Raw genomic sequence first — 19,646 nt, 5'->3', positions numbered from 1 at the left:
CTGGACGATCTACATCCGCAAAGAAGTAATGAGTGAGACGTGGTTGTCTATTTATTCACGAGGTTTTAATGGTTTGCTTTTGTGTTCTCGCCCGTAAAAATCGTTAAAAACATTCCTGATCGTGTTAATAAATTTTTCATTTCAATGTTAGCTCACCGAAAGTTCTTTGTCAAAGATATCAAGATTTGCTTTATTGGGAAGCTGTTGTTCAAAACATGACCATGTCGTTTAATTTTCGACTAGGCGAGATCACAACCCTTAAAGGTCGCTGCGACATGGATACAGTAACCATGACTGAATTGAAGCAAGTTTTGAAGGAGCAAGAAGATCACATCGACCAGTTAGAGGCGTGTAATGGCGATCTAAGGCTTGGCCGCGATCATGTCGAAAAGCGTTTGAAGGGCGTTCGCGAAGAACTCGAGGAAGCACAGAAAATCTCCAGGGACTTGAAAATGAGATAGCTCATAATGCTGATGTCTTGAAGGAGAAAAAGGAAATGTTGGAAGTGCACAAGAAACTTATTCAAAACTTTAGTAGAATGCTTGAGGCGAAAGAAGAGGTTAGTAAATTGTACGTTTAGATTTTCTCTTTTCTGTGCGATGTTTTATTCATGCTGCATACGCACAAGATTGTCAAAACTCTTTGTTCTTGTTATTTTTATTGATAATTGTGCTTATTGCAGTTTGAAAGTGAGGACACATTTATTCTTATTCTTATGTCACCAATGAGGCCAGGCTTAAACTCTTTTAGTTGCATTGTCGCAGATCTGCAGCGATCGCCAGAGGCGTAACTAGAACGTTAATTGTGTGTGTGGGTGTGCACATTCATATATTCCGTTGTCCCTACTGATAAATTAAATTGAATTTCAAAAGAAATCTGTCGGGCGAAACTGACTATAAGAATATTTACCCCTCATTTTACGTTCTAGTTTAGCCTCTGTCAATCGCGAAAGCAGGTAAGAAAATTCGCCACGATGTAACACGATATCACGAATTTGATAAATGTTATCCATATAAAGCGTTTCTGTATTTGTATCGTGTAAGTGACTTGAATCTGAAGATGACTACCGCTAAGGTTTTCAAAACGTCAGTCAACATCAACACCAATGGTCCTTCTCAGGACTCTGGACGATCTACATCCGCAAAGAAGTAATGAGTGAGACGTGGTTGTCTATTTATTCACGAGGTTTTAATGGTTTGCTTTTGTGTTCTCGCCCGTAAAAATCGTTAAAAACACTCCTGATCGTGCTAATAAATTTTTTATTTCAATGTTAGCTCATCGAGAGTTCTTTGTCAAAGAATTCAAGATTTGCTTCATTGGGAAGTTGTTGTTGTTCAAAACATGACCATGTCGTTTAATTTTCGACTAGGCGAGATCACAACCCTTAAAGGTCGCTGCGACATGGATACAGTAACCATGACTGAATTGAAGCAAGTTTTGAAGGAGCAAGAAGATCACATCGACCAGTTAGAGGCGTGTAATGGCGATCTAAGGCTTGGCCGCGATCATGTCGAAAAGCGTTTGAAGGGCGTTCGCGAAGAACTCGAGGAAGCACAGAAAAATCTCCAGGGACTTGAAAATGAGATAGCTCATAATGCTGATGTCTTGAAGGAGAAAAAGGAAATGTTGGAAGTGCACAAGAAACTTATTCAAAACTTTAGTAGAATGCTTGAGGCGAAAGAAGAGGTTAGTAAATTGTACGTTTAGATTTTCTCTATTCTGTGCGATGTTTTATTCATGCTGCATACGCACAAGATTGTCAAAACTCTTTGTTCTTGTTATTTTTATTGATAATTGTGCTTATTGCAGTTTGAAAGTGAGGACACATTTATTCTTATTCTTATGTCACCAATGAGGCCAGGCTTAAACTCTTTTAGTTGCATTGTCGCAGATCTGCAGCGATCGCCAGAGGCGTAACTAGAACGTTAATTGTGTGTGTGGTGTGCACATTCATATATTCCGTTGTCCCTACTGATAAATTAAATTGAATTTCAAAAGAAATCTGTCGGGCGAAACTGACTATAAGAATATTTACCCCTCATTTTACGTTCTAGTTTAGCCTCTGTCAATCGCGAAAGCAGGTAAGAAAATTCGCCACGATGTAACACGATATCACGAATTTGATAAATGTTATCCATATAAAGCGTTTCTGTATTTGTATCGTGTAAGTGACTTGAATCTGAAGATGACTACCGCTAAGGTTTTCAAAACGTCAGTCAACATCAACACCAATGGTCCTTCTCAGGACTCTGGACGATCTACATCCGCAAAGAAGTAATGAGTGAGACGTGGTTGTCTATTTATTCACGAGGTTTTAATGGTTTGCTTTTGTGTTCTCGCCCGTAAAAATCGTTAAAAACACTCCTGATCGTGCTAATAAATTTTTTATTTCAATGTTAGCTCATCAAGAGTTCTTTGTCAAAGAATTCAAGATTTGCTTCATTGGGAAGTTGTTGTTGTTCAAAACATGACCATGTCGTTTAATTTTCGACTAGGCGAGATCACAACCCTTAAAGGTCGCTGCGACATGGATACAGTAACCATGACTGAATTGAAGCAAGTTTTGAAGGAGCAAGAAGATCACATCGACCAGTTAGAGGCGTGTAATGGCGATCTAAGGCTTGGCCGCGATCATGTCGAAAAGCGTTTGAAGGGCGTTCGCGAAGAACTCGAGGAAGCACAGAAAAATCTCCAGGGACTTGAAAATGAGATAGCTCATAATGCTGATGTCTTGAAGGAGAAAAAGGAAATGTTGGAAGTGCACAAGAAACTTATTCAAAACTTTAGTAGAATGCTTGAGGCGAAAGAAGAGGTTAGTAAATTGTACGTTTAGATTTTCTCTATTCTGTGCGATTCATGCTGCATACGCACAAGATTGTCAAAACTCTTTGTTCTTGTTATTTTTATTGATAATTGTGCTTATTGCAGTTTGAAAGTGAGGACACATTTATTCTTATTCTTATGTCACCAATGAGGCCAGGCTTAAACTCTTTTAGTTGCATTGTCGCAGATCTGCAGCGATCGCCAGAGGCGTAACTAGAACGTTAATTGTGTGTGGGGGTGTGCACATTCATATATTCCGTTGTCCCTACTGATAAATTAAATTGAATTTCAAAAGAAATCTGTCGGGCGAAACTGACTATAAGAATATTTACCCCTCATTTTACGTTCTAGTTTAGCCTCTGTCAATCGCGAAAGCAGGTAAGAAAATTCGCCACGATGTAACACGATATCACGAATTTGATAAATGTTATCCATATAAAGCGTTTCTGTATTTGTATCGTGTAAGTGACTTGAATCTGAAGATGACTACCGCTAAGGTTTTCAAAACGTCAGTCAACATCAACACCAATGGTCCTTCTCAGGACTCTGGACGATCTACATCCGCAAAGAAGTAATGAGTGAGACGTGGTTGTCTATTTATTCACGAGGTTTTAATGGTTTGCTTTTGTGTTCTCGCCCGTAAAAATCGTTAAAAACACTCCTGATCGTGCTAATAAATTTTTTATTTCAATGTTAGCTCATCAAGAGTTCTTTGTCAAAGAATTCAAGATTTGCTTCATTGGGAAGTTGTTGTTGTTCAAAACATGACCATGTCGTTTAATTTTCGACTAGGCGAGATCACAACCCTTAAAGGTCGCTGCGACATGGATACAGTAACCATGACTGAATTGAAGCAAGTTTTGAAGGAGCAAGAAGATCACATCGACCAGTTAGAGGCGTGTAATGGCGATCTAAGGCTTGGCCGCGATCATGTCGAAAAGCGTTTGAAGGGCGTTCGCGAAGAACTCGAGGAAGCACAGAAAAATCTCCAGGGACTTGAAAATGAGATAGCTCATAATGCTGATGTCTTGAAGGAGAAAAAGGAAATGTTGGAAGTGCACAAGAAACTTATTCAAAACTTTAGTAGAATGCTTGAGGCGAAAGAAGAGGTTAGTAAATTGTACGTTTAGATTTTCTCTATTCTGTGCGATGTTTTATTCATGCTGCATACGCACAAGATTGTCAAAACTCTTTGTTCTTGTTATTTTTATTGATAATTGTGCTTATTGCAGTTTGAAAGTGAGGACACATTTATTCTTATTCTTATGTCACCAATGAGGCCAGGCTTAAACTCTTTTAGTTGCATTGTCGCAGATCTGCAGCGATCGCCAGAGGCGTAACTAGAACGTTAATTGTGTGTGTGGTGTGCACATTCATATATTCCGTTGTCCCTACTGATAAATTAAATTGAATTTCAAAAGAAATCTGTCGGGCGAAACTGACTATAAGAATATTTACCCCTCATTTTACGTTCTAGTTTAGCCTCTGTCAATCGCGAAAGCAGGTAAGAAAATTCGCCACGATGTAACACGATATCACGAATTTGATAAATGTTATCCATATAAAGCGTTTCTGTATTTGTATCGTGTAAGTGACTTGAATCTGAAGATGACTACCGCTAAGGTTTTCAAAACGTCAGTCAACATCAACACCAATGGTCCTTCTCAGGACTCTGGACGATCTACATCCGCAAAGAAGTAATGAGTGAGACGTGGTTGTCTATTTATTCACGAGGTTTTAATGGTTTGCTTTTGTGTTCTCGCCCGTAAAAATCGTTAAAAACACTCCTGATCGTGCTAATAAATTTTTTATTTCAATGTTAGCTCATCAAGAGTTCTTTGTCAAAGAATTCAAGATTTGCTTCATTGGGAAGTTGTTGTTGTTCAAAACATGACCATGTCGTTTAATTTTCGACTAGGCGAGATCACAACCCTTAAAGGTCGCTGCGACATGGATACAGTAACCATGACTGAATTGAAGCAAGTTTTGAAGGAGCAAGAAGATCACATCGACCAGTTAGAGGCGTGTAATGGCGATCTAAGGCTTGGCCGCGATCATGTCGAAAAGCGTTTGAAGGGCGTTCGCGAAGAACTCGAGGAAGCACAGAAAAATCTCCAGGGACTTGAAAATGAGATAGCTCATAATGCTGATGTCTTGAAGGAGAAAAAGGAAATGTTGGAAGTGCACAAGAAACTTATTCAAAACTTTAGTAGAATGCTTGAGGCGAAAGAAGAGGTTAGTAAATTGTACGTTTAGATTTTCTCTATTCTGTGCGATGTTTTATTCATGCTGCATACGCACAAGATTGTCAAAACTCTTTGTTCTTGTTATTTTTATTGATAATTGTGCTTATTGCAGTTTGAAAGTGAGGACACATTTATTCTTATTCTTATGTCACCAATGAGGCCAGGCTTAAACTCTTTTAGTTGCATTGTCGCAGATCTGCAGCGATCGCCAGAGGCGTAACTAGAACGTTAATTGTGTGTGGGGTGTGCACATTCATATATTCCGTTGTCCCTACTGATAAATTAAATTGAATTTCAAAAGAAATCTGTCGGGCGAAACTGACTATAAGAATATTTACCCCTCATTTTACGTTCTAGTTTAGCCTCTGTCAATCGCGAAAGCAGGTAAGAAAATTCGCCACGATGTAACACGATATCACGAATTTGATAAATGTTATCCATATAAAGCGTTTCTGTATTTGTATCGTGTAAGTGACTTGAATCTGAAGATGACTACCGCTAAGGTTTTCAAAACGTCAGTCAACATCAACACCAATGGTCCTTCTCAGGACTCTGGACGATCTACATCCGCAAAGAAGTAATGAGTGAGACGTGGTTGTCTATTTATTCACGAGGTTTTAATGGTTTGCTTTTGTGTTCTCGCCCGTAAAAAACACTCCTGATCGTGCTAATAAATTTTTATTTCAATGTTAGCTCATCAAGAGTTCTTTGTCAAAGAATTCAAGATTTGCTTCATTGGGAAGTTGTTGTTGTTCAAAACATGACCATGTCGTTTAATTTTCGACTAGGCGAGATCACAACCCTTAAAGGTCGCTGCGACATGGATACAGTAACCATGACTGAATTGAAGCAAGTTTTGAAGGAGCAAGAAGATCACATCGACCAGTTAGAGGCGTGTAATGGCGATCTAAGGCTTGGCCGCGATCATGTCGAAAAGCGTTTGAAGGGCGTTCGCGAAGAACTCGAGGAAGCACAGAAAAATCTCCAGGGACTTGAAAATGAGATAGCTCATAATGCTGATGTCTTGAAGGAGAAAAAGGAAATGTTGGAAGTGCACAAGAAACTTATTCAAAACTTTAGTAGAATGCTTGAGGCGAAAGAAGAGGTTAGTAAATTGTACGTTTAGATTTTCTCTATTCTGTGCGATGTTTTATTCATGTTGCATACGCACAAGATTGTCAAACTCTTTGTTCTTGTTATTTTTATTGATAATTGTGCTTATTGCAGTTTGAAAGTGAGGACACATTTATTCTTATTCTTATGTCACCAATGAGGCCAGGCTTAAACTCTTTTAGTTGCATTGTCGCAGATCTGCAGCGATCGCCAGAGGCGTAACTAGAACGTTAATTGTGTGTGTGGGTGTGCACATTCATATATTCCGTTGTCCCTACTGATAAATTAAATTGAATTTCAAAAGAAATCTGTCGGGCGAAACTGACTATAAGAATATTTACCCCTCATTTTACGTTCTAGTTTAGCCTCTGTCAATCGCGAAAGCAGGTAAGAAAATTCGCCACGATGTAACACGATATCACGAATTTGATAAATGTTATCCATATAAAGCGTTTCTGTATTTGTATCGTGTAAGTGACTTGAATCTGAAGATGACTACCGCTAAGGTTTTCAAAACGTCAGTCAACATCAACACCAATGGTCCTTCTCAGGACTCTGGACGATCTACATCCGCAAAGAAGTAATGAGTGAGACGTGGTTGTCTATTTATTCACGAGGTTTTAATGGTTTGCTTTTGTGTTCTCGCCCGTAAAATCGTTAAAACACTCCTGATCGTGCTAATAAATTTTTTATTTCAATGTTAGCTCATCAAGAGTTCTTTGTCAAAGAATTCAAGATTTGCTTCATTGGGAAGTTGTTGTTGTTCAAAACATGACCATGTCGTTTAATTTTCGACTAGGCGAGATCACAACCCTTAAAGGTCGCTGCGACATGGATACAGTAACCATGACTGAATTGAAGCAAGTTTTGAAGGAGCAAGAAGATCACATCGACCAGTTAGAGGCGTGTAATGGCGATCTAAGGCTTGGCCGCGATCATGTCGAAAAGCGTTTGAAGGGCGTTCGCGAAGAACTCGAGGAAGCACAGAAAAATCTCCAGGGACTTGAAAATGAGATAGCTCATAATGCTGATGTCTTGAAGGAGAAAAAGGAAATGTTGGAAGTGCACAAGAAACTTATTCAAAACTTTAGTAGAATGCTTGAGGCGAAAGAAGAGGTTAGTAAATTGTACGTTTAGATTTTCTCTTTTCTGTGCGATGTTTTATTCATGCTGCATACGCACAAGATTGTCAAAACTCTTTGTTCTTGTTATTTTTATTGATAATTGTGCTTATTGCAGTTTGAAAGTGAGGACACATTTATTCTTATTCTTATGTCACCAATGAGGCCAGGCTTAAACTCTTTTAGTTGCATTGTCGCAGATCTGCAGCGATCGCCAGAGGCGTAACTAGAACGTTAATTGTGTGTGTGGGTGTGCACATTCATATATTCCGTTGTCCCTACTGATAAATTAAATTGAATTTCAAAAGAAATCTGTCGGGCGAAACTGACTATAAGAATATTTACCCCTCATTTTACGTTCTAGTTTAGCCTCTGTCAATCGCAAAAGCAGGTAAGAAAATTCGCCACGATGTAAAATGATATCACGAATTTGATAAATGTTATCCATATAAAGCGTTTCTGTATTTGTATCGTGTAAGTGACTTGAATCTGAAGATGACTACCGCTAAGGTTTTCAAAACGTCAGTCAACATCAACACCAATGGTCCTTCTCAGGACTCTGGACGATCTACATCCGCAAAGAAGTAATGAGTGAGACGTGGTTGTCTATTTATTCACGAGGTTTTAATGGTTTGCTTTTGTGTTCTCGCCCGTAAAATCGTTAAAACACTCCTGATCGTGCTAATAAATTTTTATTTCAATGTTAGCTCATCAAGAGTTCTTTGTCAAAGAATTCAAGATTTGCTTCATTGGGAAGTTGTTGTTGTTCAAAACATGACCATGTCGTTTAATTTTCGACTAGGCGAGATCACAACCCTTAAAGGTCGCTGCGACATGGATACAGTAACCATGACTGAATTGAAGCAAGTTTTGAAGGAGCAAGAAGATCACATCGACCAGTTAGAGGCGTGTAATGGCGATCTAAGGCTTGGCCACGATCATGTGGAAAAGCGTTTGAAGGGCGTTCGCGAAGAACTCGAGGAAGCACAGAAAAATCTCCAGGGACTTGAAAATGAGATAGCTCATAATGCTGATGTCTTGAAGGAGAAAAAGGAAATGTTGGAAGTGCACAAGAAACTTATTCAAAACTTTAGTAGAATGCTTGAGGCGAAAGAAGAGGTTAGTAAATTGTACGTTTAGATTTTCTCTATTCTGTGCGATGTTTTATTCATGCTGCATACGCACAAGATTGTCAAAACTCTTTGTTCTTGTTATTTTTATTGATAATTGTGCTTATTGCAGTTTGAAAGTGAGGACACATTTATTCTTATTCTTATGTCACCAATGAGGCCAGGCTTAAACTCTTTTAGTTGCATTGTCGCAGATCTGCAGCGATCGCCAGAGGCGTAACTAGAACGTTAATTGTGTGTGGGTGTGCACATTCATATATTCCGTTGTCCCTACTGATAAATTAAATTGAATTTCAAAAGAAATCTGTCGGGCGAAACTGACTATAAGAATATTTACCCCTCATTTTACGTTCTAGTTTAGCCTCTGTCAATCGCAAAAGCAGGTAAGAAAATTCGCCACGATGTAAAATGATATCACGAATTTGATAAATGTTATCCATATAAAGCGTTTCTGTATTTGTATCGTGTAAGTGAGTTGATTCTGAAGATGACTACCGCTAAGGTTTTCAAAACGTCAGTCAACATCAACACCAATGGTCCTTCTCAGGACTCTGGACGATCTACATCCGCAAAGAAGTAATGAGTGAGACGTGGTTGTCTATTTATTCACGAGGTTTTAATGGTTTGCTTTTGTGTTCTCGCCCGTAAAATCGTTAAAACACTCCTGATCGTGCTAATAAATTTTTTATTTCAATGTTAGCTCATCAAGAGTTCTTTGTCAAAGAATTCAAGATTTGCTTCATTGGGAAGTTGTTGTTGTTCAAAACATGACCATGTCGTTTAATTTTCGACTAGGCGAGATCACAACCCTTAAAGGTCGCTGCGACATGGATACAGTAACCATGACTGAATTGAAGCAAGTTTTGAAGGAGCAAGAAGATCACATCGACCAGTTAGAGGCGTGTAATGGCGATCTAAGGCTTGGCCGCGATCATGTCGAAAAGCGTTTGAAGGGCGTTCGCGAAGAACTCGAGGAAGCACAGAAAAATCTCCAGGGACTTGAAAATGAGATAGCTCATAATGCTGATGTCTTGAAGGAGAAAAAGGAAATGTTGGATGTGCACAAGAAACTTATTCAAAACTTTAGTAGAATGCTTGAGGCGAAAGAAGAGGTTAGTAAATTGTACGTTTAGATTTTCTCTATTCTGTGCGATGTTTTATTCATGTTGCATACGCACAAGATTGTCAAACTCTTTGTTCTTGTTATTTTTATTGATAATTGTGCTTATTGCAGTTTGAAAGTGAGGACACATTTATTCTTATTCTTATGTCACCAATGAGGCCAGGCTTAAACTCTTTTAGTTGCATTGTCGCAGATCTGCAGCGATCGCCAGAGGCGTAATAGAACGTTAATTGTGTGTGAGGGTGTGCACATTCATATATTCCGTTGTCCCTACTGATAAATTAAATTGAATTTCAAAAGAAATCTGTCGGGCGAAACTGACTATAAGAATATTTACCCCTCATTTTACGTTCTAGTTTAGCCTCTGTCAATCGCGAAAGCAGGTAAGAAAATTCGCCACGATGTAACACGATATCACGAATTTGATAAATGTTATCCATATAAAGCGTTTCTGTATTTGTATCGTGTAAGTGACTTGAATCTGAAGATGACTGCCGCTAAGGTTTTCAAAACGTCAGTCAACATCAACACCAATGGTCCTTCTCAGGACTCTGGACGATCTACATCCGCAAAGAAGTAATGAGTGAGACGTGGTTGTCTATTTATTCACGAGGTTTTAATGGTTTGCTTTTGTGTTCTCGCCCGTAAAAATCGTTAAAAACACTCCTGATCGTGCTAATAAATTTTTTATTTCAATGTTAGCTCATCAAGAGTTCTTTGTCAAAGAATTCAAGATTTGCTTCATTGGGAAGTTGTTGTTGTTCAAAACATGACCATGTCGTTTAATTTTCGACTAGGCGAGATCACAACCCTTAAAGGTCGCTGCGACATGGATACAGTAACCATGACTGAATTGAAGCAAGTTTTGAAGGAGCAAGAATATCACATCGACCAGTTAGATGCGTGTAATGGCGATCTAAGGCTTGGCCGCGATCATGTCGAAAAGCGTTTGAAGGGCGTTCGCGAAGAACTCGAGGAAGCACAGAAAAATCTCCAGGGACTTGAAAATGAGATAGCTCATAATGCTGATGTCTTGAAGGAGAAAAAAGAAATGTTGGAAGTGCACAAGAAACTTATTCAAAACTTTAGTAGAATGCTTGAGGCGAAAGAAGAGGTTAGTAAATTGTACGTTTAGATTTTCTCTTTTCTGTGCGATGTTTTATTCATGCTGCATACGCACAAGATTGTCAAAACTCTTTGTTCTTGTTATTTTATTGATAATTGTGCTTATTGCAGTTTGAAAGTGAGGACACATTTATTCTTATTCTTATGTCACCAATGAGGCCAGGCTTAAACTCTTTTAGTTGCATTGTCGCAGATCTGCAGCGATCTCCAGAGGCGTAACTAGAACGTTAATTGTGTGTGGGTGTGCACATTCATATATTCCGTTGTCCCTACTGATAAATTAAATTGAATTTCAAAAGAAATCTGTCGGGCGAAACTGACTATAAGAATATTTACCCCTCATTTTACGTTCTAGTTTAGCCTCTGTCAATCGCGAAAGCAGGTAAGAAAATTCGCCACGATGTAACACGATATCACGAATTTGATAAATGTTATCCATATAAAGCGTTTCTGTATTTGTATCGTGTAAGTGACTTGAATCTGAAGATGACTACCGCTAAGGTTTTCAAAACGTCAGTCAACATCAACACCAATGGTCCTTCTCAGGACTCTGGACGATCTACATCCGCAAAGAAGTAATGAGTGAGACGTGGTTGTCTATTTATTCACGAGGTTTTAATGGTTTGCTTTTGTGTTCTCGCCCGTAAAAATCGTTAAAAACACTCCTGATCGTGCTAATAAATTTTTTATTTCAATGTTAGCTCATCAAGAGTTCTTTGTCAAAGAATTCAAGATTTGCTTCATTGGGAAGTTGTTGTTGTTCAAAACATGACCATGTCGTTTAATTTTCGACTAGGCGAGATCACAACCCTTAAAGGTCGCTGCGACATGGATACAGTAACCATGACTGAATTGAAGCAAGTTTTGAAGGAGCAAGAAGATCACATCGACCAGTTAGAGGCGTGTAATGGCGATCTAAGGCTTGGCCACGATCATGTGGAAAAGCGTTTGAAGGGCGTTTGCGAAGAACTCGAGGAAGCACAGAAAAATCTCCAGGGACTTGAAAATGAGATAGCTCATAATGCTGATGTCTTGAAGGAGAAAAAGGAAATGTTGGAAGTGCACAAGAAACTTATTCAAAACTTTAGTAGAAAGCTTGAGGCGAAAGAAGAGGTTAGTAAATTGTACGTTTAGATTTTCTCTATTCTGTGCGATGTTTTATTCATGCTGCATACGCACAAGATTGTCAAAACTCTTTGTTCTTGTTATTTTTATTGATAATTGTGCTTATTGCAGTTTGAAAGTGAGGACACATTTATTCTTATTCTTATGTCACCAATGAGGCCAGGCTTAAACTCTTTTAGTTGCATTGTCGCAGATCTGCAGCGATCGCCAGAGGCGTAACTAGAACGTTAATTGTGTGTGTGGGTGTGCACATTCATATATTCCGTTGTCCCTACTGATAAATTAAATTGAATTTCAAAAGAAATCTGTCGGGCGAAACTGACTATAAGAATATTTACCCCTCATTTTACGTTCTAGTTTAGCCTCTGTCAATCGCGAAAGCAGGTAAGAAAATTCGCCACCATGTAAAACGATATCACGAATTTGATAAATGTTATCCATATAAAGCGTTTCTGTATTTGTATCGTGTAAGTGACTTGAATCTGAAGATGACTACCGCTAAGGTTTTCAAAACGTCAGTCAACATCAACACCAATGGTCCTTCTCAGGACTCTGGACGATCTACATCCGCAAAGAAGTAATGAGTGAGACGTGGTTGTCTATTTATTCACGAGGTTTTAATGGTTTGCTTTTGTGTTCTCGCCCGTAAAATCGTTAAAACACTCCTGATCGTGCTAATAAATTTTTATTTCAATGTTAGCTCATCAAGAGTTCTTTGTCAAAGAATTCAAGATTTGCTTCATTGGGAAGTTGTTGTTGTTCAAAACATGACCATGTCGTTTAATTTTCGACTAGGCGAGATCACAACCCTTAAAGGTCGCTGCGACATGGATACAGTAACCATGACTGAATTGAAGCAAGTTTTGAAGGAGCAAGAAGATCACATCGACCAGTTAGAGGCGTGTAATGGCGATCTAAGGCTTGGCCGCGATCATGTCGAAAAGCGTTTGAAGGGCGTTCGCGAAGAACTCGAGGAAGCACAGAAAATCTCCAGGGACTTGAAAATGAGATAGCTCATAATGCTGATGTCTTGAAGGAGAAAAAGGAAATGTTGGATGTGCACAAGAAACTTATTCAAAACTTTAGTAGAATGCTTGAGGCGAAAGAAGAGGTTAGTAAATTGTACGTTTAGATTTTCTCTATTCTGTGCGATGTTTTATTCATGTTGCATACGCACAAGATTGTCAAACTCTTTGTTCTTGTTATTTTTATTGATAATTGTGCTTATTGCAGTTTGAAAGTGAGGACACATTTATTCTTATTCTTATGTCACCAATGAGGCCAGGCTTAAACTCTTTTAGTTGCATTGTCGCAGATCTGCAGCGATCGCCAGAGGCGTAATAGAACGTTATTTGTGTGTGGGGGTGTGCACATTCATATATTCCGTTGTCCCTACTGATAAATTAAATTGAATTTCAAAAGAAATCTGTCGGGCGAAACTGACTATAAGAATATTTACCCCTCATTTTACGTTCTAGTTTAGCCTCTGTCAATCGCGAAAGCAGGTAAGAAAATTCGCCACGATGTAACACGATATCACGAATTTGATAAATGTTATCCATATAAAGCGTTTCTGTATTTGTATCGTGTAAGTGACTTGAATCTGAAGATGACTACCGCTAAGGTTTTCAAAACGTCAGTCAACATCAACACCAATGGTCCTTCTCAGGACTCTGGACGATCTACATCCGCAAAGAAGTAATGAGTGAGACGTGGTTGTCTATTTATTCACGAGGTTTTAATGGTTTGCTTTTGTGTTCTCGCCCGTAAAATCGTTAAAACACTCCTGATCGTGCTAATAAATTTTTATTTCAATGTTAGCTCATCAAGAGTTCTTTGTCAAAGAATTCAAGATTTGCTTCATTGGGAAGTTGTTGTTGTTCAAAACATGACCATGTCGTTTAATTTTCGACTAGGCGAGATCACAACCCTTAAAGGTCGCTGCGACATGGATACAGTAACCATGACTGAATTGAAGCAAGTTTTGAAGGAGCAAGAATATCACATCGACCAGTTAGATGCGTGTAATGGCGATCTAAGGCTTGGCCGCGATCATGTCGAAAAGCGTTTGAAGGGCGTTCGCGAAGAACTCGAGAAGCACAGAAAAATCTCCAGGGACTTGAAAATGAGATAGCTCATAATGCTGATGTCTTGAAGGAGAAAAAGGAAATGTTGGAAGTGCACAAGAAACTTATTCAAAACTTTAGTAGAATGCTTGAGGCGAAAGAAGAGGTTAGTAAATTGTACGTTTAGATTTTCTCTTTTCTGTGCGATGTTTTATTCATGCTGCATACGCACAAGATTGACAAAACTCTTTGTTCTTGTTATTTTTATTGATAATTGTGCTTATTGCAGTTTGAAAGTGAGGACATATTTATTCTTATTCTTATGTCACCAATGAGGCCAGGCTTAAACTCTTTTAGTTGCATTGTCGCAGATCTGCAGCGATCGCCAGAGGCGTAACTAGAACGTTAATTGTGTGTGGGGGTGTGCACATTCATATATTCCGTTGTCCCTACTGATAAATTAAATTGAATTTCAAAAGAAATCTGTCGGGCGAAACTGACTATAAGAATATTTACCCCTCATTTTACGTTCTAGTTTAGCCTCTGTCAATCGCGAAAGCAGGTAAGAAAATTCGCCACGATGTAACACGATATCACGAATTTGATAAATGTATTCCATATAAAGCGTTTCTGTATTTGTATCGTGTAAGTGACTGGATTCTGAAGATGACTACCGCTAAGGTTTTCAAAACGTCAGTCAACATCAACACCAATGGTCCTTCTCAGGACTCTGGACGATTTACATCCGCAAAGAAGTAATGAGTGAGACGTGGTTGTCTATTTATTCACGAGGTTTTAATGGTTTGCTTTTGTGTTCTCGCCCGTAAAATCGTTAAAACATTCCTGATCGTGTTAATAAATTTTTCATTTCAATGTTAGCTCACCGAAAGTTCTTTGTCAAAGATATCAAGATTTGCTTTATTGGGAAGCTGTTGTTCAAAACATGACCATGTCGTTTAATTTTCGACTAGGCGAGATCACAACCCTTAAAGGTCGCTGCGACATGGATACAGTAACCATGACTGAATTGAAGCAAGTTTTGAAGGAGCAAGAAGATCACATCGACCAGTTAGAGGCGTGTAATGGTGATCTAAGGCTTGGCCGCGATCATGTCGAAAAGCGTTTGAAGGGCGTTCGCGAAGAACTCGAGGAAGCACAGAAAAATCTCCAGGGACTTGAAAATGAGATAGCTCATAATGCTGATGTCTTGAAGGAGAAAAAGGAAATGTTGGAAGTGCACAAGAAACTTATTCAAAACTTTAGTAGAATGCTTGAGGCGAAAGAAGAGGTTAGTAAATTGTACGTTTAGATTTTCTCTTTTCTGTGCGATGTTTTATTCATGCTGCATACGCACAAGATTGTCAAAACTCTTTGTTCTTGTTATTTTTATTGATAATCGTGCTTATTGCAGTTTGAAAGTGAGGACACATTTATTCTTATTCTTATGTCACCAATGAGGCCAGGCTTAAACTCTTTTAGTTGCATTGTCGCAGATCTGCAGCGATCGCCAGAGGCGTAACTAGAACGTTAATTGTGTGTGGGGGTGTGCACATTCATATATTCCGTTGTCCCTACTGATAAATTAAATTGAATTTCAAAAGAAATCTGTCGGGCGAAACTGACTATAAGAATATTTACCCTCATTTTACGTTCTAGTTTAGCCTCTGTCAATCGCGAAAGCAGGTAAGAAAATTCGCCACGATGTAACACGATATCACGAATTTGATAAATGTTATCCATATAAAGCGTTTCTGTATTTGTATCGTGTAAGTGACTTGAATCTGAAGATGACTACCGCTAAGGTTTTCAAAACGTCAGTCAACATCAACACCAATGGTCCTTCAGGACTCTGGACGATCTACATCCGCAAAGAAGTAATGAGTGAGACGTGGTTGTCTATTTATTCACGAGGTTTTAATGGTTTGCTTTTGTGTTCTCGCCCGTAAAAATCGTTAAAAACACTCCTGATCGTGCTAATAAATTTTTTATTTCAATGTTAGCTCATCAAGAGTTCTTTGTCAAAGAATTTAAGATTTGCTTTATTGGGAAGCTGTTGTTGTTCAAAACATGACCATGTCGTTTAATTTTCGACTAGGCGAGATCACAACCCTTAAAGGTCGCTGCGACATGGATACAGTAACCATGACTGAATTGAAGCAAGTTTTGAAGGAGCAAGAAGATCACATCGACCAGTTAGAGGCGTGTAATGGTGATCTAAGGCTTGGCCGCGATCATGTCGAAAAGCGTTTGAAGGGCGTTCGCGAAGAACTCGAGGAAGCACAGAAAATCTCCAGGGACTTGAAAATGAGATAGCTCATAATGCTGATGTCTTGAAGGAGAAAAAGGAAATGTTGGAAGTGCACAAGAAACTTATTCAAAACTTTAGTAGAATGCTTGAGGCGAAAGAAGAGGTTAGTAAATTGTACGTTTAGATTTTCTTTCTGTGCGATGTTTTATTCATGCTGCATACGCACAAGATTGTCAAAACTCTTTGTTCTTGTTATTTTTATTGATAATCGTGCTTATTGCAGTTTGAAAGTGAGGACACATTTATTCTTATTCTTATGTCACCAATGAGGCCAGGCTTAAACTCTTTTAGTTGCATTGTCGCAGATCTGCAGCGAGAGGCAAAGTTAATTGTGTGGGTGTGCACATTCATATATTCCGTTGTCCCTACTGATAAATTAAATTGAATTTCAAAAGAAATCTGTCGGGCGAAACTGACTATAATATTTACCCCTCATTTTACGTTCTAGTTTAGCCTCAATCGCGAAAGCAGGTAAGAAAATTCGCCACGATGTAACACGATATCACGAATTTGATAAATGTTATCCATATAAAGCGTTTCTGTATTTGTATCGTGTAAGTGACTTGAATCTGAAGATGACTACCGCTAAGGTTTTCAAAACGTCAGTCAACATCAACACCAATGGTCCTTCTCAGGACTCTGGACGATCTACATCCGCAAAGAAGTAATGAGTGAGACGTGGTTGTCTATTTATTCACGAGGTTTTAATGGTTTGCTTTTGTGTTCTCGCCCGTAAAAATCGTTAAAAACACTCCTGATCGTGCTAATAAATTTTTTATTTCAATGTTAGCTCATCAAGAGTTCTTTGTCAAAGAATTTAAGATTTGCTTTATTGGGAAGCTGTTGTTGTTCAAAACATGACCATGTCGTTTAATTTTCGACTAGGCGAGATCACAACCCTTAAAGGTCGCTGCGACATGGATACAGTAACCATGACTGAATTGAAGCAAGTTTTGAAGGAGCAAGAAGATCACATCGACCAGTTAGAGGCGTGTAATGGCGATCTAAGGCCTTGCCGCAATCATGTCGAAAAGCGTTTGAAGGGCGTTCGCGAAGAATTTGAGGAAGCACAGAAAAATCTCCAGGGACTTGAAAATGAGATAGCTCATAATGCTGATGTCTTGAAGGAGAAAAAGGAAATGTTGGATGTGCACAAGAAACTTATTCAAAACTTTAGTAGAATGCTTGAGGCGAAAGAAGAGGTTAGTAAATTGTACGTTTAGATTTTCTCTATTCTGTGCGATGTTTTATTCATGTTGCATACGCACAAGATTGTCAAACTCTTTGTTCTTGTTATTTTTATTGATAATTGTGCTTATTGCAGTTTGAAAGTGAGGACACATTTATTCTGAAGACAGAAACACTGAAAGGGTTATTGCTTACTGCATGGTTGGTCACTTGTCTGTGACCGGTTTGAAGGTCACAGATAGATATATACCGCTTTGAATATAAGAACATATATATAGCCAAATTGACCAACAATAACGAAACCCAAATTAGCCTACAAAACAAAACAACAAAACGCAAATTACCCAAACAAAACCATCAATAATACGTAGTACCGACGAAACAAGCCTTATAAAGCCTTTTCATGTATTCAATTGTATATGGATATAATGATATATAAATCCCAGCGTAAGAATAACTCAAAGTCTACGAAGCAAGACAACAAAATAAAAACAATGAAGCGAATTAGCAATACAACTACAACATGACAAGATATTCCAGAGATACTAACAATCAAAGCTGAGACAGATATAAGACATAGGTTATCCCTACAAGAAAACTAAATGCCGAAGACTAAGCGTTTGCATTGCGATTTTACTGACCATAAAGCTAATACAAACGAATTAAATCCCAGCACAAAGATAACTCAAAGTCTACGAGGCAAGACAACAAAATAAGAATAATGAATCGCAATAGGAATACAACATGAGAAGACAGATATAAGAGATATGTTATCCAAACAAGAAAACTAAATGGCAAAGAAAGAAACGACATAAAGAGGATAGTGCTCTGCTATATTTCTTAATAGGAACTAAAGGACACGAGGAGAATCATGAAGCATAAAGCTATTACAAACGAATTAAATACCAGAACAAAGATAACTCAAAGTCTACGAGGCAAGACAACAAAATAAGAATAATGAATCGCAATAGAAATACAACATGAGAAGACAATCTAGAGATACTAACAATTAAAGCTGAGACAGATATAAGAGCTACGTTATCCCAACAAGAAAAGTAAATGCCAAAGACTAAGCCTTTGCATTACGATTTTACTGAACATAAAGATGATTGAATATAAAGATTCAAGACACATTCTCACCAAATACAAGTGAATTGAATCCCAGCACAAGGATAACTCAAAGTAGATAACATGCTCGTCTTAATTAGCAGATAGAAAAAGCTTTACAGAAGGATGAAGAGCTTATCAGAAGAAAGGACAAAAATAGTGCATGTTTGACATTGCCTGTTAGGTTTTTATAATTACTATTTTCGTTATATATAACCGTACGTCCTGTGTCCCAAGTGCAGGAGTCACCATTGCACTGTGGTGATAGCCGGGAGAGTACGTTGTATATACACCTTGCATATATATATATATATATATAGGAGTGTATAAAAACTTTTGTCTTTACTGTACCAAGCTTGTTTAAATTCGCATGCATGTTTAGTCTGTGCGGTTTCGAGTTCTTTAGTTTCTGTCCAGTGAAGTGTGAATATACACACTAACATTGTACTGTCTTGCACGAAAATACTGTAAAATACAGGCAAACAAGGTTTGAAAATATTTTGCAAACTGAACATCAAGATCGGAAATAAAAGTTTGTCCCAGGAACCAACAAATGAAGCAGTAGTCTTTCAGGAAGGTCACAGATAGATATATACCGCTTTGAATATAAGAACATATATATAGCCAAATTGACCAACAATAACGAAATCCAAATTAGCCTACAAAACAAAACAACAAAACGCAAAGCACCCAAACAAAACCATCAATAATACGTAGTACCGACGAAACAAGCCTTATAAAGCCTTTTCATGTATTCAATTGTATATGGATATAATGATATATAAATCCCAGCGTAAGGATAACTCAAAGTCTACGAAGCAAGACAACAAAATAAAAATAATGAAGCCAATTAGCAATACAACTACAACATGACAAGATATTCCAGAGATACTAACAATCAAAGCTGAGACAGATATAAGAGCTAGGTTATCCCAACAAGAAAAGTAAATGCCAAAGACTAAGCCTTTGCATTGCGATTTTACTGAAAATAAAGATAATTATCGAATATAAAGATTCAAGACACATTCTCACCAAATACAAGTGAATTAAATCTCAGAACAAGTCTACGGAGCAAGAAAACAAAATAAGAATATTGAATCGCAATAGCAATACAAGACGAGAAGACGTTCCAGAGATACTAACAATCAAAGCTGAGACAGATATAAGACAT

The 19,646-nt window shown here is 38.2% G+C and overlaps 1 protein-coding gene and 1 long non-coding RNA gene across 2 annotated transcripts; both read left to right on the top strand.

Moving 5' to 3' along the window:
* The first annotated feature begins 440 nt into the window (after window positions 1-440).
* Window positions 441-11,764, top strand: LOC124458021. The gene is made up of 11 exons (XR_006952950.1): window positions 441-559; window positions 1,370-1,686; window positions 2,496-2,812; window positions 3,616-3,932; window positions 4,742-5,058; window positions 5,858-6,174; window positions 6,982-7,298; window positions 8,106-8,422; window positions 9,229-9,545; window positions 10,354-10,670; window positions 11,478-11,764. It is a non-coding gene; the product is annotated as an uncharacterized LOC124458021 (long non-coding RNA).
* A 3,051-nt stretch (window positions 11,765-14,815) lies between these two features.
* LOC124457054 lies at window positions 14,816-16,082 on the top strand. The gene is made up of 2 exons (XM_047007345.1): window positions 14,816-15,160; window positions 15,968-16,082. Exons 1-2 carry the CDS (start codon window positions 14,816-14,818, stop codon window positions 16,010-16,012), a joined length of 390 nt encoding a protein of 129 aa, XP_046863301.1. The 3' UTR covers window positions 16,013-16,082.
* Window positions 16,083-19,646: the final 3,564 nt, after the last annotated feature.

The sequence above is a fragment of the Xenia sp. Carnegie-2017 genome, unplaced genomic scaffold (genome assembly GCF_021976095.1).
Source record: "Xenia sp. Carnegie-2017 unplaced genomic scaffold, XeniaSp_v1 HiC_scaffold_6, whole genome shotgun sequence".
Classification (NCBI taxonomy): Eukaryota; Metazoa; Cnidaria; class Anthozoa; order Malacalcyonacea; family Xeniidae; genus Xenia; species Xenia sp. Carnegie-2017.
Note: the sequence above shows the minus strand (reverse complement) of the source record. Positions and strands in the feature narration are given on the sequence as shown.

Coding starts and splice junctions, on each gene's coding strand:
- LOC124457054 (XM_047007345.1), top strand. CDS start 14,816: ATGACCATGTCGTTTAATTTTCGACTAGGCGAGATCACAACCCTTAAA. Junction 15,161..15,967: donor TGCTTGAGGCGAAAGAAGAG/GTTAGTAAATTG, acceptor ATTTTCGACTAG/GCGAGATCACAACCCTTAAA.